The sequence below is a fragment of the Denticeps clupeoides genome, chromosome 12 (assembly GCF_900700375.1).
Source record: "Denticeps clupeoides chromosome 12, fDenClu1.1, whole genome shotgun sequence".
In the NCBI taxonomy this organism is placed as follows: Eukaryota; Metazoa; Chordata; class Actinopteri; order Clupeiformes; family Denticipitidae; genus Denticeps; species Denticeps clupeoides.
Window position 1 is genome coordinate 7,675,801 of NC_041718.1, and position 16,107 is coordinate 7,691,907.

At 41.0% G+C, this 16,107-nt stretch overlaps 1 protein-coding gene across 1 annotated transcript in view; it reads left to right on the forward strand.

Moving 5' to 3' along the window:
• The window catches only part of LOC114800330 (copine-9-like), an 88,988-nt gene that overhangs the window by 52,037 nt on the left and 20,844 nt on the right, over positions 1-16,107 (forward strand). The window contains exons 9-11 of the mRNA XM_028997528.1: positions 13,150-13,213; positions 15,002-15,105; positions 15,202-15,306. Coding sequence (XP_028853361.1) covers positions 13,150-13,213; positions 15,002-15,105; positions 15,202-15,306 — 273 coding nt within the window. The remainder of the gene's footprint in view (positions 1-13,149; positions 13,214-15,001; positions 15,106-15,201; positions 15,307-16,107) is intronic.

A 16,107-nucleotide genomic window follows, 5' to 3' on the forward strand; every position in this document is an offset into this window, starting at 1 on the left:
AAATAAAATAAAAAACAGCAAGCGTCCTGGTGGACCCTGTGAAATAGAATTCAGGGCTCGTCCGGGCTATCTGTCCACACAGCTTGTGCGTGCGGTTTGTTGGAATTGGGGGAAAAGAGGTCATGTGCTCTCCGCAGAGAGCCCATATTTTTAAATCCGAGCTATCTCTGCCATTCACTGAGGAGACATCTGTCCTCGCCACAGTAAAATTGTTGTCATGGACCCTAAGTGTTAATTTTCTGTCTGGTTCTGCTGCATTCAGCAAACATTCAGCAAACACTTGCTAGGCTGATTTGATATTCGCTCCACGGTGATTGTAGCCGTTGTCCGTAAATGAAGAAAGGGAGGCTGTTACAAACAGCTGTATATGGGAACAAATAGTCCATTATGTGTTATGTAGAGGTTTATTCCAAAATGCATAGAGAGAGGGATTTATGAAGGCAGGGTTAACGACTTAAAGATTAGACTTCATATTGGTGTCTGGTGAGCAACTGCCACCATTACTGCAGTGGCAGTCAATCACATACTTTAAATCACCTTATTAATACATGTGTTTCTCCACATTTAAACAGACACACAGATAAAAGCATTGCCTGTTGTTCCATGCACCCGGGCATTTTTTTGCTTTAGATTCACACCTGGCAAGGAAACTTACATTGGCCAAACTCTAGCAAGAGAGAAATTAATCCAGGTACATGGTCACATCAGCCAAAGATACCTGCCTTACAACACAAGGCTAATAACAACATGGATGAACATTTGATTTTGAATGAAGAAATAGAAAGGACTTTACAATATACAGACTGATTGCATAGACAAAGTCAAAGTAATGTTCTAAACAGATTGATGTTCTCAGGGGTGTGGCCAGTAACGACAGTGCACCCGGAAAGTATTCCGAGCACATCGCTTTTTCCACATTTTGTTATGTTACAGCCTTATTCCAAAATTGATCAATTTTCCCCCCTCAGAATTCTACACACAACACCCCATAATGATAATGTGAAAAAATCTACTTTGTGTTTTATTAATTTTTAGTTTTTATTTTTTATTTAGTGCAGTCCTGCTGTTATTGCTTGTATACATTTAGTAATAAATGGACTCCAAACCTTGTGGAAATTATAAGGCTCATCTCTTAAATAGAAATGAAGCGCTTCAAGGCATGAATTAGAACATGCTGTTTATCCACTGTGAGATGCTAGGACGTTGCTCTGACACCCACATTAATAAAATAAGTTTTAGTAATTTCTCAAGTTAAATTCTCAAGTTAAGTCCTAAGTCCTGCAGTTTGAGTTTCGCGTCCTTTCAAGTCTTTTCAACCGCAGAATAATAATATATTTTCACCGATCGTGTATGCTTTTAAAATCTATTGTTTTATTAAAACAAGTGCAATTGAAAGTGCAAAAATAAATAGTGCTGACATTGCACTATTAACTTCATTTTTAACATTTAACTCATATTTTTTAAGAATATTCTTCATTTTAATCTGAAAAAACAAGTGCAACTGTAATTATTTGAACAAAAAGTGCTAACGTTGTATTTCCATGACATATTGCATTTCAATTAGTTCCACAGCAGTTTGTCCTGTCCTGTAACAAATACATGAACATAACAGACTTAACCGCGGGAAGTGGAAAATAAGATGTACTTGTGTTTACCAACTGTTTATTCAGTTAAATAGCTGCATCCATGTTACCACGTCACATTTGATGTGGTAATTTCACAGTTCGAAGACTCGTTCTCGCCCCCTACAGTGCAGTTCGGCTAGGTATACATCCGCGCTAAAATATCAAGGTGAAAGTCATCATAGTGTAGCGGTTCTTCTTCTGTGTTGTGGAACTTTTTGATTTCGTTTCTTGAACCACAAATGATGAGCTGACACCCAAGAGATTTTTCGTGGAAAGTGTATTCTGTACAAAAAGCAAGGTCGCGTCAGAACATCGCGTCACACATCACGTCTTTCTGCACCTCTCTCTCTCACAACTAACGCCATGTGTCCAAGAGAACTGAACATTAACATAAAGCATTCACAATTTACAATACTGCATACCTGTACAAAAAGCAAGGTCGCGTCAGAACATCGAGTCACACATATCTCTACAATATACAGTATTAAAAGAACATAAAAAATATTCACAAAATAACACACATGCAAAATATTCCTAATATGTACATAAATTAAAATGAAAGAAATAACTTTTTGCACACAAACCCCATGCACCTCTCACAGCTCACGGCATGTGTCCAAGAGACCTGAACCGGGTCTCAAAAACAAAATAAAAGTCTTTAGAAAACAAGAACATAAAAGACACAAGAAAGAAGAAATATACTTATAAATCTAACCATTTAACTCCGGCACAATAGCTTGCGTAGTATAGACCCAGCTCCCAACCCAACTTTGTGAATAGATTGACGGCGATATTTTTTTTATCACCGATAAGAGTCTCACGCAGCACGTTAACGCCGATAACGGCCCACCACTAATATGTATGTATTGTGTGTCTTTGTTGGTGGCTAAAATACACGTTGCTGCTGACCGCCGTCTACTGTGTGCGATACTGTACATTGACTAATGTTATGTATAAGTACCTCATCCTACCAGGTTTTAAAAAAATCACTTTAATAAGTGTACAAATTAAGGGAGTGAACTCGCAGTGGACAGATTACCAGTTTGCGACGTTAACAGCGAGTTTACAGCCTCACTGATTTAACTACACAGCAAAGAAAAGTTAGCAAATAAGCGTTACCGTTCTTTGTGCAACTTCAAATGTCGAAGTTGGAAGTTGTTGCATCTCCGTCTGTAATCTTCGACCCGCATGTTTTGTTGACCACCTCGTAGTTTTTATATCCGAACGAAACTATCTTTGGTATCATTTTGTCTAACTGGCGCGTTATTTGAGAGTTCCACTGCATTGGTTGTCCTGTAATTTGATTGGATGGATGCTGTTGGCTCAAAACAACGTGGATCTAATTTGATTGGATGTCTTGCCGACAGCAAATACGCGCACAGACACACATATACACAGACATTGAAAGATACAGAGCGTTCGGTAATAACATACGTTTTAATCTTTGGCTTTTCTGGAAACAGCAAGTCTTTTCAAGTCAAAAGGCTCAAGTCCAAGTGAAGTCACGAGTCAATGATGTTAAAGTCCAAGTCGAGTTGCAAGTCTCTTTACATTTTGTCAAGTCTAGTCTAAAGTCATCAAATTAATGACTCGAATCTGACTCAAGTCCAAGTCATGTAACTCGAGTCCACACCTCTGATTTGTGGTGCCCCCTGAATGGCTGGCACCCTTAGCATTTGCCTGTATACAATAATAAAGTGGTAGCATGTTTCTGAGAATGTAATTCAGAAATGCATCAGGGGCATTGGCCAAACCATAAACAGTGTCTGGAAATTGCATTTAATTATTTTTTTTCTGGATTCGTACCAGAGTTGAGACACTCTTGTGGTCCATCTTGTTGAAATTCTTGGCTCAGCAGAGGGATGTAGTTACGTCACCTTTTGTAAGGTTTCTAGGTTGAAAGTCACTGTCTTTCTTCCATACAAAGATAGGTTACAGTGAGTGAAAAGGAGTATTTACTACTACTGGGAGTCATCACAGGGTCATCGAGTTTGGGATGATGACGTTTTTTTTTAATGGCTGAGTTGTGAGTACTGTATTGGTGTCTAAGTTATTTTGTCTTAAATTTGGAGCCTAGACAAAAAAAATGCAACATTGGTTGAAGGCACCAAACTCAATATTATGTGCAACGAACCCCCCAAATCTCAGATTTCTTGAGGTCTGTAGTCATGTAGTTATGCAGTTTATTTTTTGTTGTTGTTGTTGTTACAGTAGTGAGGCGGGTGCCTTGTTTGACTTGCGTTGCAGCACATCTTTGATCAGCCGTGCCACTTTTATTTATCACAGAAAATTTGGTTGTCTTTGACAGCCACTAGCCTGGAAAATAACGTGAAAGAGAGCTGTCACGGCGAGTGGCACATGAGCGGGTGTTTGCCAATATTTGTGAAAGGATAGAGGACATGTCACTGTCAGGCTCTAATTGGAGTGAGGGAGAAAAACACGGCCGAGCAACATCATGACAATTTCTGCCTCCTGTTCGTAATGTTCGGAGCTGCTGCTGTCATGGCTGAGACTCACACCCTATAGAGCAACGGCAGCGCATCAGTTCTTATAGCACCTTCTCTGCAATTTAAAGTTAATTATATCTTTGTAGTATAGACACTTGCCAGTCTTACATTATAGAACAAAACTGAAGACACAAGACTATGAAAAAAACAAATGTTGAATTTGAGTCGCTGCCCAAATCAGGGAGCTTTTGCTGTGAATGCAGCATTTGACACTCTTGGCTTCTCTCCACCAGCTTAAGTTAGACAACAGGGATGGTTTTCTGAAGGCTTATGCTGAACACTTTCTTATCATTCACTCATATTAATGAGCATCTCATGAAGTGACTTTTGACAATTACAATAGTGAACAAAGCACTACTTCACTTTCTCCTGATACAAAAATACAAAATGTGTTTCTTGCATTGGATTAATCACAATGGCTCCATCTTATACTCCATAACCTCCACAGAGTAGCTGCATCCAAACTTTTAACTGCTGGTGTGCATATGTGTAGATAGGAGCTAATGTCTTGGGCTTCTCTAAAAAAACATGCACATTTTTGAGTTTATGGATTTTTTATTACTACATTTACTCAACGTGTCCAGCATTATGTGTTTTGATTAGTCTTTAAGGATTTTTTACATTAAACAATTGTATTATCCATTGTATATGACATTTTATACAATTGAACTTTTTTTAAATATATTTTTATTTATATAGGGTTGCAAGAAAAATTGTATCTATGTACATTAAACTGAATTAGTTCAACTGAATTAGTTCAACATTAATCCAAAACAAAAGTATTTTTGCCTTTTATGCCTTTGAAATGTTGAAAGCTGTTATACTTATTTAGGAAATTCACCCATGATTCTATCATTTGTTGTGTCCATGATTACCCTGGTCTATGTCATCCGCACAATATAGTCTGAGGGAGTGAAGGATGAAGGAGGGGAACTGAGACTGGTACATTGTCCCCCAACCTGTGACCCCCTTCTCCTGCGCTGCCTGGTAATCGGATGAAGGTCTTCCTTCAAACGGATTCTCCTGTGGAGGCTCCACACTTGCACAAAACCATTTAGGGGCTCCCACTCTGCCAAATATCCTCATAAAACACACACTTTCCTTCTGTGATAGATGTGTAGTGGAGTGCGAGTGGGCAGCCTTGGCAAAAGTTGAATTGAAAATGAAATAGCCTTTTCCGCTGGCGGCTTCCATTTCTCTCAGAATCTCTCATAGTCCAGGAGGGTGGTCGTACATTCCAAGTCGGCTAGATCTTGGGACAGCTCAATAAATTACAATAAATTACACCTTGTTTTCAGTAAAGCAGTTTAAAAAAAAAAACAGCCTTTCACTGGATGTTTCTCTTTTAGGTATGTCATGAGATGGTATGAAAATGTCTTGTCTCAATGACAAAATCTTTTATTACTCCTCTTTGGTATTACTGCAGTACCAAAATACAGTGAATATTTTCGTTGTGCTGCTTAAGACCTCTGGATGTCCATGGTGGATGTTAATGAATGTAAGATTCACTGATTGGCAGGAGGAACAGGAGACAGGACCTTGTGCTCACTGTTGTCCGATTATTTAAGTGTCAAGTGTTCTCCGCAGATAAAGACCTGTATGGATAATTGTAGGCTGAAACCGCACTGTCTTGTGCTACAGCGTGTGGTGGGAGGGGGATGAAATCCACTGTGTATTGATGGGAGGTGGATGAAATCATCCAGAACGTGTAGGTAGGGTGGGTGAGAGCTGCCAATGGGCTTCTTACAGTATTTTAAATCATCATTAAAAGTCTTTCTGCTGTTTTTTTTTTTTTTTTGGTTTTGTTTCTGTAAATTCTGAAGATATTTGATGTGGCAGTAACAAACATGACCCAAGTGTCTGTTATTGTGCTTGTTAATTTAGATCACGATCATTATAAAAGAAAGAGACATTTTATGAGGAACACTGAATACAGTTGTAAGTGTCCCATCACCTATTTTAACCTGGCGTTGCCATAGTTACAGTGGTATGTAGGGGAGACAGAGGTCAGGCTTATGCCACCTCCATCGGGGGCGTTCTTCACTTTAGTTCTCTCCCCAGAAACCGCACTGTTCGCTTGGCAAGTGCAGTCTAGCGGTTCCGCTGATTCCCTTCCCTGGAGCTCGCCGGCAGGCAGGTTTCAGCGTGGTGCTTTTTAATGTAATAAGTCACAGGGGTCGCACCTGTCACCTCTGTATTTGGGGGCCCTGTGATGTGGCGTCGCAGTGTGAGAGAGCATTACTGACTTGCAGCAGCTGTAGTCTCTTTCATCCCGAACACAGGCCCCTTCTGCTTCCACCGTGTCCAGAATAAAATGGTCCTTGTCCAGGCACACAGGTACAATGTCAGAAAAACATCATGGGAAAATCATATCAATCAAATTTCGATCGAAATTAAATTGTGCATAGCACACCAGCGATCAATACGCTCAGCTCTGAAACAAATATCTCAATTAAGCTCCCAATAAAGAAGAGGTGTCTGTGGATCTGTTTTTTGATGTTTTAAAGGGTTATGCCTGCGTAGTGCATAGGTCTTGCCGGTCACAGTAGCCATCCCACTTACCAAACTAATCTTTGTAACCACAATAAAGTGAAGGTGTTTGTTTTTGTCATTGTGAAACACTGCAGCACAGCACATGGTGACACAATGAAATGTGTCCTCTGCTTTTAACCATCACCCTTGTTGAGCAGTGGGCAGCCATGACAGACGCCCGGGGAGCAGTGTGTGGCACCTTGGCGGTTTTGGATTTGAACCCACAACCCTTCGGTTTCAAGTCTGCTTCCTTACCCGCTAGGCCACACACAGCACACAAAAGTCATATCTAACAGAAAAACACATTTAAATGTTGAGTGAGCATCCTTTTTAGTAGATATTATGTGAAGTAATACGCACTGAGGCGAGCATTGAGGGATCACTCAGGGTATTGCATTGAAACCCTTGAACACACAAGAACAAGGTTGAGATAAATGGCGTGCAATGTACATGATATTACTCTCTCAACCTCAGAAAGCAGGTGAGAGATTATTGTCCATTTCCCCTAAGGTATAAGGTATAAGTCCAAATCTATGGGTGATATGTAATACCTTGCCCTCGCATGCAGTATTACGCGGGGCCTGTGTCGAGATGGTGGCTTACTAAGGGCAGAGGGTGGAGCCTGAAATCCTGGACTGAGGGTGGAACCTTGGACAAAAACTTGCAAGAAATCAGGCTTGCATGTGAAGTGATTGGCATTGTAAAACACTGCAGCACAGCACACAGTGACACAACAAAATGTGTCCTATGCATTTAACCAATAGTGAGCCACTGAGCACACTTTACTCAGTGGCACCTCAGTGGTTCTGTATTCGAACTGGCAACTTTCCGATTACGGGTCTGTCCGTATCTTTAAAACCATTTTGAATATGAAAGATCACGAACAATCAAATGATCAAGAGATTAAAGCACTAGTTCAGTACTGGAGTGTGTTACAGTGCTGATATGAAGGATTAGGAAAGTTCCAGAAGGGCTGGCGGGTGTCGTCTCGCTCTTACCTGCTGGGGAGCATTCATGGTGGACAGGATAATTACGCTGAGGAGTAAAAGAGAGTTAAATTACTGCAAATTCCTGCTGCGCCTGTCTGCTGTTACAAACTGCAGAACATTTTTAACTTGTCGGGTAATTTTGCTAATGACTCAATGTGTGGTAGAGTTCACCTTTCTCACCGCAGATGCTCAGATAGATTTACTAATTTGTCTCATATTACTTTGCTCCCCTTCAAGACTCCAGATTCATACGAGTGTGCCTTTCATCTCAGTTTATTGATTTCTGTACATCTTAATTCATCCCTTTGGTCTTGGTGCTCAATTGAATCCTTTACTCTGTGGAGAAGGAGACTCAGTGGTTTCGTCAGGGAAGCCTTTCCAGAGTGACTTTTGAAATGGTTGAGCAATGCCTGAATGGACTTAATGAAAAAATAGAATTTAATACCTGGAACAGATTTCCCAATTGTCCAACATTCCCTGGGTGTCAAAGTGCCCTCAGTCCTCAGCCCTCAGGTGTCAGGTTATTCTTTTCACAAGGAGGTGATTGAGTATTTCACTCAGAATTCAGATCATGGATCTCATACATACTTTTGAACAAATTATACAGAACTTTTACATCTTTAAATGCGTTCTAAAATGGTACAATCAAAATATTAGATTTTCTCTACCTTAATCTGCGGTGGCACAGTGGGTAGCAGTTTGGTTTGATTCAGTTTGATGTTGGGGTGGGTTTCCTGCCAGGACACAATCACACCTATGGCCAATGTAGAGTTGCCAATTCACCTAGTGTACAGTGGCATTGGTAGGAAACCAGAGAACCAAGAAGAAACCATCATAGGGAGAGCATAGAAACTCAAGTTCAAGTTCAAATTGAGCTTTATTGTCATTTCAGCTAAATACGTGTTGGACAGTACATAATGAAATGAAACAACGTTTCTCCAAAACCTGGTTCTACATGTAACATTTAAACAAAGTTACAGACTGACATTAAGTGCACATGTTGACATCAACAAACCCTAACCCTAACCCTACTTGTGCTGCAAACAGGGGACACAAGGGGCAGTGCAAAAGTAACATTAACCAAAACATGTAGACAACAATGAGACAGACAGCGCTAAACTAGCGCTGAATAATGAAGGTTGCAAAGTTGAGTAAAAATAGTGCCAATACTGCTGTGCAAAATGGAACAGTGCAATAATAGATAATATTTACTCAATATAACAGAGGTAGTGTGTATGTTAGTTCTCTACCACTTCCATGTTTACTTTTACATTACATTTACTGATTTTCTGGAGCCCGAACTCTCGTCACTTCTACCTGCCTGCTGATTCAAATGATTACTTCTTGGGTTCTGACCCCAGCCTTGCTCTGGCTCCACTCTCCAGTGTGCTCCACAGCAATGTCCACTTTTCTTACTCGCACTGTTCCTGTAAGCGGTGCTGACTGCCATCTGTCCCCATCATGGACCCCTGCTCTGTCTTCACGGCCTGAATCCCATTGGAACTGCTTGCACTCCCTGCTCTAAATCCTCTTGTCCAGCACTCCTGCTCCAAACAGGCTTGCTCCAAACAGCTGCCCCCAAGCTCCAGCATGTCTCCGAATGCGTCCCCAGACCTGGCCTCGACATATACCAATAAAGAGTGAAAAATAACTCTCTGTTATGACTTTCTCACACATTTGCACTGCAACTAATGGCTCTCCAATGTTTTAGAAAAGGTGAAAATACCACAACAATTCATGACGCATTTTTATAATCACACTCTCATCATTGTCCCCTTGGCTCTCATGCAGGAATGAAGAACTACTGAAGACCGATTTTAAAGCTGCTCTTAAACAAATGAACCAGAGTCATGTTCTGAACTTTAACCGATGGAAATAGCACATCATTTCTCATTTCTATATGTGTCTTTCAGTCTGATTGCTCAGGTTCTTGTCTGCACTTCCCTGCAATATTAAGTGTGTGTATGTGTGTGTGTGTTTGTGCGCATATGGCCGTGCCTACACACGTAGGTGTGTGTGAGTCTGCTGTCTACATGATGAGGCCGGTTACGTAATTTGTTGTGTGTCTGTGGTTGTGTAAGGTATCTGAGTGGGAGAGGGGAACCTCGTGAGCCTCTGTTCGCGTGTGGAACAGGAGCAGCATGAGAACGTGTACATTCTCCCTCGCTAATGTGTGTGCAGTGTGCGTGTGTATTCTGAGAGCGAGAGGCATGGATAGGAGTTTCTGATCAGGAAGTGTAAAACAGTGGGAGAGAGGTGAGATTGGAGATCCCCGCTGTAGCAGCAGACACTCCACCCTCCTACGGATCGCCTGGATACACTCATCTGCTGTTTATTCTGCCTCCCCTCATGTACAGTCGCCCTGGCGTGCTTCTTCAAGCCTTGGCTGACTTTCACTGGGATGAAATCACTCCCCGCCTCAGCAGACGACGCCTTTTTCTGCAAACAGGCCCTGGGTTATCTTCAGCATCATTACTGTTCAAAGCGGGGATCCAGAGGGACTGCATGCTAAGTGAGACTAGAATGTGCTTCACATCACTTTGTGTTGTCGTGAACTGGGCATAAAGCATACAGAAAGATTCATTTTTTCAGAAAGGCGTGGATCACATGGAAGGTCCCTGGCAAAGGAGCTGCATGTGGTTATTCATTATTGCTGTAAATTGGCTGTGGTTGGTTTGAGTTCTTATGCTTCTTGACATAACTGTAGGACTTTTTACGTCTGAGGGTGTTTGTGTGCATGGGTTCATGTTTGTTCTTGAAGTTGCTAATAAAAAAAAAAAAGCACTTAATTGCCCTTCTAATTTCCCACTGTGAACGTAGAGTCTAACCGTAAATGCGTGTGTGCTGATACACACACGCGCAGCTGTACTTTTACACGTGTGCCAGGATGGTAATAACTGTGTAACTAAGTATTATATTTTATCTTTAAATGGAAGGACTGCAAAAAAAAAAAAAATGTCATGACCTCCACAACATCACCACACCAGCAGGGGGCGGCGCCACAGAGGCAAGCCACCCGGAAGCAGTGCCCGCCGGCGCTCACAATAAACGTCCAGTTGCCCGCTCTTCATAGGGAACTTGTTCCTATCATTGCAGCCCAGCCCTCTAGTACCGCTGCCCTCGCCGAGGCCAAACCCCGCCAGTCGACCTGTCTCTCGCCAGCCCATTTCCACTTGCCCCAAGCCGTGGTAGAGACTGTTCCTTCAGAGTTTCTGCTCCCTCTTTCCCTGTCGTCCCTCGCCACTCCTCCTGCCTCTCCAGTACCAGCCAACATTTTGCCGAATCTGGCCGACTGGCCCATCCCGTGATAAAAAAAAACCCAAAAAAAACAAAACCAGAAAAAAGGAATACTAGAATCAACCAAACAACCTATTATGTAGACGCAAATCTACAGTCAAAATATTTCCAGGAGAGAGCTAAACTTGCAGAACGCCACTCCATTCCTCTACGGTCCCCTTTGGGACATGTGCTTGTCTACTTCAGATGTCAGCTGACCACAGTCCTCTTTTTCCAGGGTCTCCTGGAATATATAAAATGTGTACACACTCTGGCGTACACGCTCACACACACATGCAGAGGGTCAAGGAAGGTGCTTTAGGGCACTTTCAGGAGCTTTTCACGCAATATTGCCTGGAGGGTGTGTGTGAGGGGAATTCTATGTGTGTTTTGTTTGTGTGTGTGTGTACATGCATACATGCAGGCTTGCACCGTGCTGCAATGCAAGTAACTCTTTCAAACGCAGCTGCCGCCCAGATGCAGGGCCAGCTCGGCACGTCTGTTCGCCTATGTAACCCTTTCAGTCAAAGCCGCTGAGTCCTTGAGACGCGTGTCTCCTCTCACACTGTCCTCTTAATGCAGCGCTGCCAGCTGAAGCAACTCTCACCCTCGGCAGTGCAACACAGAGAGACTCACGGCCTCTTCAGCATCCATTATGCAACCGAATCAATTCATTCCAACCTTGATGAAATAGACCTGTGAACGACGAGACACTTTAATTGTCGGCTGAATCTTTAAAGCACCAATCAAGCTTCATGGTGACGGTCTATTTTAAAACAGGAGTACAGGATGGAGATATAGGCTAGACAAGCATGTGAAAAAAACAAGAATATTTGGACAAAATGTCACGTGAGCAGCATTTGAATGGGAGCTCAGGGGACCCATTAGTGCAGATCAGGATGGTTTTTGTGTCCGCCAAGCTGATATATGTCGAGACAGCAACATTTAAACTGGAATCTCCCAATTCCGCCCTCATCCTATCCCAATTTTCCATCAAAATGAGATAACAATAGCATTGATTATCTCATTCATCTCCTGATAGGCAGCCCAATTTTCATGGGAGGATTGATTTGTGGGGGCGGGTGGGACCTCCGTCATTCGCATTCTGCTGATGGCTTGGCACTCTGTTCTGTTCCTGTGGAAGGTGCAGTGTGTATAGGTGCAAAAATAATTACTTTTTTTTCTTCATTTCTGGGCTCACACTTTTTCCGTCTCTGTTAGTAGAGAGCATTTACCTTTAAGGAAATTCAGGTAGCAGAAAATATTATTTTTGGAAGGAGGTGAATATGACCTGTTTCTGATATTTAAAGTATTCCAAAAGTGTTTTAATGCAAATCGCATTTAGAGCTCTATTTATTTTTCTGACAAAATGGCCATATAAAAGTAAATAAATTCCAGATTATTTTGAATTGTCTTTAGTAATAATTGGCCAGAAGATCCACTGCATTTCAGACATGTAGTTCGATATGCCAGGAATAAGGTCTATGCTTCTCAGAAGAGCTGTGTTTGCATCCAGGATTGGAGTTTCCATTGTTCTTCCTCCCAGTTTGCATGTTTCCTCCCACAGCTGTGCACATTTTGACCTTTTTGTGATGCGCTGTCCAGGTATTGGTTTCCCACTATGGATTATCATTTGCTTCATATTAAATAAAAGTAAAAGGACTAAGTGGTTAAGGATAGTGAACGAGGGAGTGACTGAGTGAATGCATGATGAGAGTTCGGCATTTGGTATTGGCTCTTTGAACCCATTCCTATTTTATTTACCTTTTATTTATTGGCCCAGTCGGGATTACAGGGTGCAATCAGGCACCATCAGTAATCAATAGCATTCAGCAGCATGTTATACACTGACCATGGAACACAAGGGGTATATGCCGAAATGAAATAATTTCCTCAGCCATGACATAAAATAGGAAAATGTACTTCATGCTTATGAAAAATGACCCCCTCAGTCATCTGACTTCCCTGCAGTTGAGATTTTAGCCCTTTAATTCCCAATAAAAAGACAATTCCCTTCCTTGAAAAATGACTTTGTGAAAACCGGTTTTATTTCCATGTTTTAGTTTTCCTGGGTTAGGGGGAAGGGACATGAAGAATAAAAGACCATTTATCTCACTAATGTTAAGTGAGATGTCTCCGTCTCTCTATAACGTGCTGTGTTGTTGACCTCCTCTCTAATGAGCTCTGGATATCTGCCGTTTCTTCCTCCTGTTTTTCCAGTGGGATCCCTGGGAAGAAGTGTGGCACAATCATCTTCACCGCAGAGGAGCTTAGCAACTGCAGGGTCAGTGCTCCTCTACCCAACACACTTGAGCAGTCTTCAGTGAAAACACACACACACACATACACACAGATTATCCTGCATTGACACACTCATGTAGTCTGTAGTGTTTCCTCCCTATTTTATTTTTGACATCTTTAATCTGATTATCTGATGTATGATTACTCTGAAAAAGTCTTGTTCACTCTTCCTCTCACATAAACAAATCCAGACCCTGTGCTATTTTTTGCGCTAATTTTTGATGCATATTTATTTATTTATTTAGCCTTCATCTCATCTTTCTACCCCTTTGCAACTATCAGTGTACAAGGGTATTAATTCATAATTCATATTGTGCATTTACATATTCAGTCCCCTCTCATTTTAAAATCATTCTGACAGGGACTGAACGCCTCATTCAGAAACCATAAATACATATTAAATAGGAATGCAAAGCTTCCCCCCTGCCAAGATAGGGTGAGTGGGGAAAAAAAAAATCTAAATATAAACTAATGGTGCATCATTCCTTCTCTTCTGAGTCATGAATAATTTATTTTTGTCTCCCCTTCGTTTTTATTTTTGAATTATCCAGAGCACCAATTAAAAAAGGAAATGGTGTGAGTGGTGAATATTCGTTTGTCTGCAATGCTTTAAAATAATGAGGGCCTGGAGGAGATTTCTGCAAATCTTGTGAAACAAGACTCAACAAAGCATTTCATGAAGCAAGAATTTCTATAATCCCTGTTCTCTGAATTCAAAATACCTTACACTGACTGAACACACCGTTGACTTCAGACATGAATCAATATCAAATAAAAACTGATTCCAAAGTGCTTCTTATTGAGATCTCTTTTAATAATTCCCCAGGCGTAAATATTTTTTTTGTGTGTTTACGACAACTGGAAAGCTAGCAAAAGAATTAGCAGGAGTTTGTGTATGTGTGTTTGGAGTCTTAAAAAGTCAATCCAGCTGTGGTATTCATATAAAGTGTGAAACTATGTTTCTCAAATTGTGGATGACAGACAAAGCCTGTAAACACAGAATACAGGATGAATTGATTCAGTTATTACACAAACGTCTACACCCACACAAACCTTTTTTTTTATTTCTGTATACTGTATAATGGCCTCCTCATTAAAGCATATTTGCGGATCCTTTGTTTGGAGATTTTCACTGTGTTCCCGTCTAATTGACTTGAATGTAAATTTATCCTGCTCTCTGCAAACCAAAGAGTCACTTTCCCTCTTAATATCTGCTTTCTTTTATAAATATTCATGTTTTAAGTTTCACCACCTTTTCTCCACAAGAAGCAACATAATAAAAAAAGTTGCATTGACCCTTGCAATAAAAACAGAGGGGTCCACTGAATGGTCCAACAGAACCTGACTTCCAATGAGGCTGGAAAAAGGTTTATACAGCAAGGACCAGTTTCGTGTTAGACAAATTTCCACAGACAAGCCCTCCTGCACTACGAAGTGTAGAAAAAATACAATTCACCATGACATGGAATCATGGGAGCCCTGAGCTCTCAGAGACATTTAGTTTTAATTAAATCCCAGGATAGCTTGTGGGATTAATTTATTGGGAAAGAGCATGAAAGTTTGATTATATATATTTTTTAGACTTCAGTTTCAGACTTAGTTCAGTTTCTATACTGTAAAAATATTAATTAAAAGAGCAACCCTTATGTGGAACGTTTGACTGGTAGGTGTGGATAACGTGGCTGTAATTTAGTGCATGACTTGTCAATAAATTGTGCGTTTCTCTGTGATGTCTTCTTAATATGTTGTCTCTTTAATCACACGGCTATAGGATATTGCCACCATGCAGCTGTGTGCTAACAAGTTAGACAAGAAAGACTTCTTTGGCAAATCGGACCCCTTCCTTGTATTTTACCGAAGCAACGAGGACGGCACGTGAGTCGGATGTCTGGGGGAGATTCGTCCGTTTTATATTTAGAGCATGCTCGGTGCCGTTAAGGTTTCATTGGCACATTGTGTTTTGTTTCCCAGATTTACGATCTGCCATAAGACAGAGGTGGTAAAGAACACGCTGAACCCTGTTTGGCAGCCATTCACCATCCCAGTGCGGGCTCTGTGCAACGGAGACTACGACAGGTAGGTTTGGAAGAGTGACAGATTTTGCTAGTGCTGTCAATTGATTAAAAATGTAAATGATTAATTGCTTGCAGTGATGTGCAACGTCATAAAAAAAGATTTTGACATTAAATATCATTCTGTTATACTTGCCAAAAAGGCCTATTTGTACTAACCATGCCGGATGCCTAAACGTCTGCTTCAGACCCTTTTCATTTTGGGGAAAGGGTTGTGACTGTAAATAATGTAAATAAAATGTGAATATTAGATTTCTCATCTTTAACTCATTACATATGAATAGACATTTAAGCAAGGATACCCAAGTTTGGCATGCCACTGTAGGTAACGCTGTAGGTAACGTAAAAATCTGTATTTGTACGGTACATGGGACATTGCAATTAGCGCACAGGATCAGTTTGCTGCTTGGTGATTTGTTTTCTCAGCCAATTACAGCTTTTTGGAGGCGGGGGAAGGAATCCTCTTTGTTTTTATTTCTTTCAATCGTTTTTTTTTATTGCTCGAGGTGTGAATACCAATGTGAGCCTAATATATAAACACTACATTAACATTAACTCCAATATAAGCATTTTTTTTATTCAATATATTTATTATGTAGTTGAAACACTTCAATTGTGGCATAACATCAGTAAAGATCTTGCAGTGATCTGAAGTGTGAAAAGGAAGAAGAATGATTGGAGAGAGAGAACGTGAAAGGAATAGGGGGTGAGTGAAGCGCTGTACAGGAGATTGAGACAGATAACAGTATTTAACCTTTAAGAAAAGTAATGCAAATGGTGCAGAGAATAGCACAAGTGCTTCAGG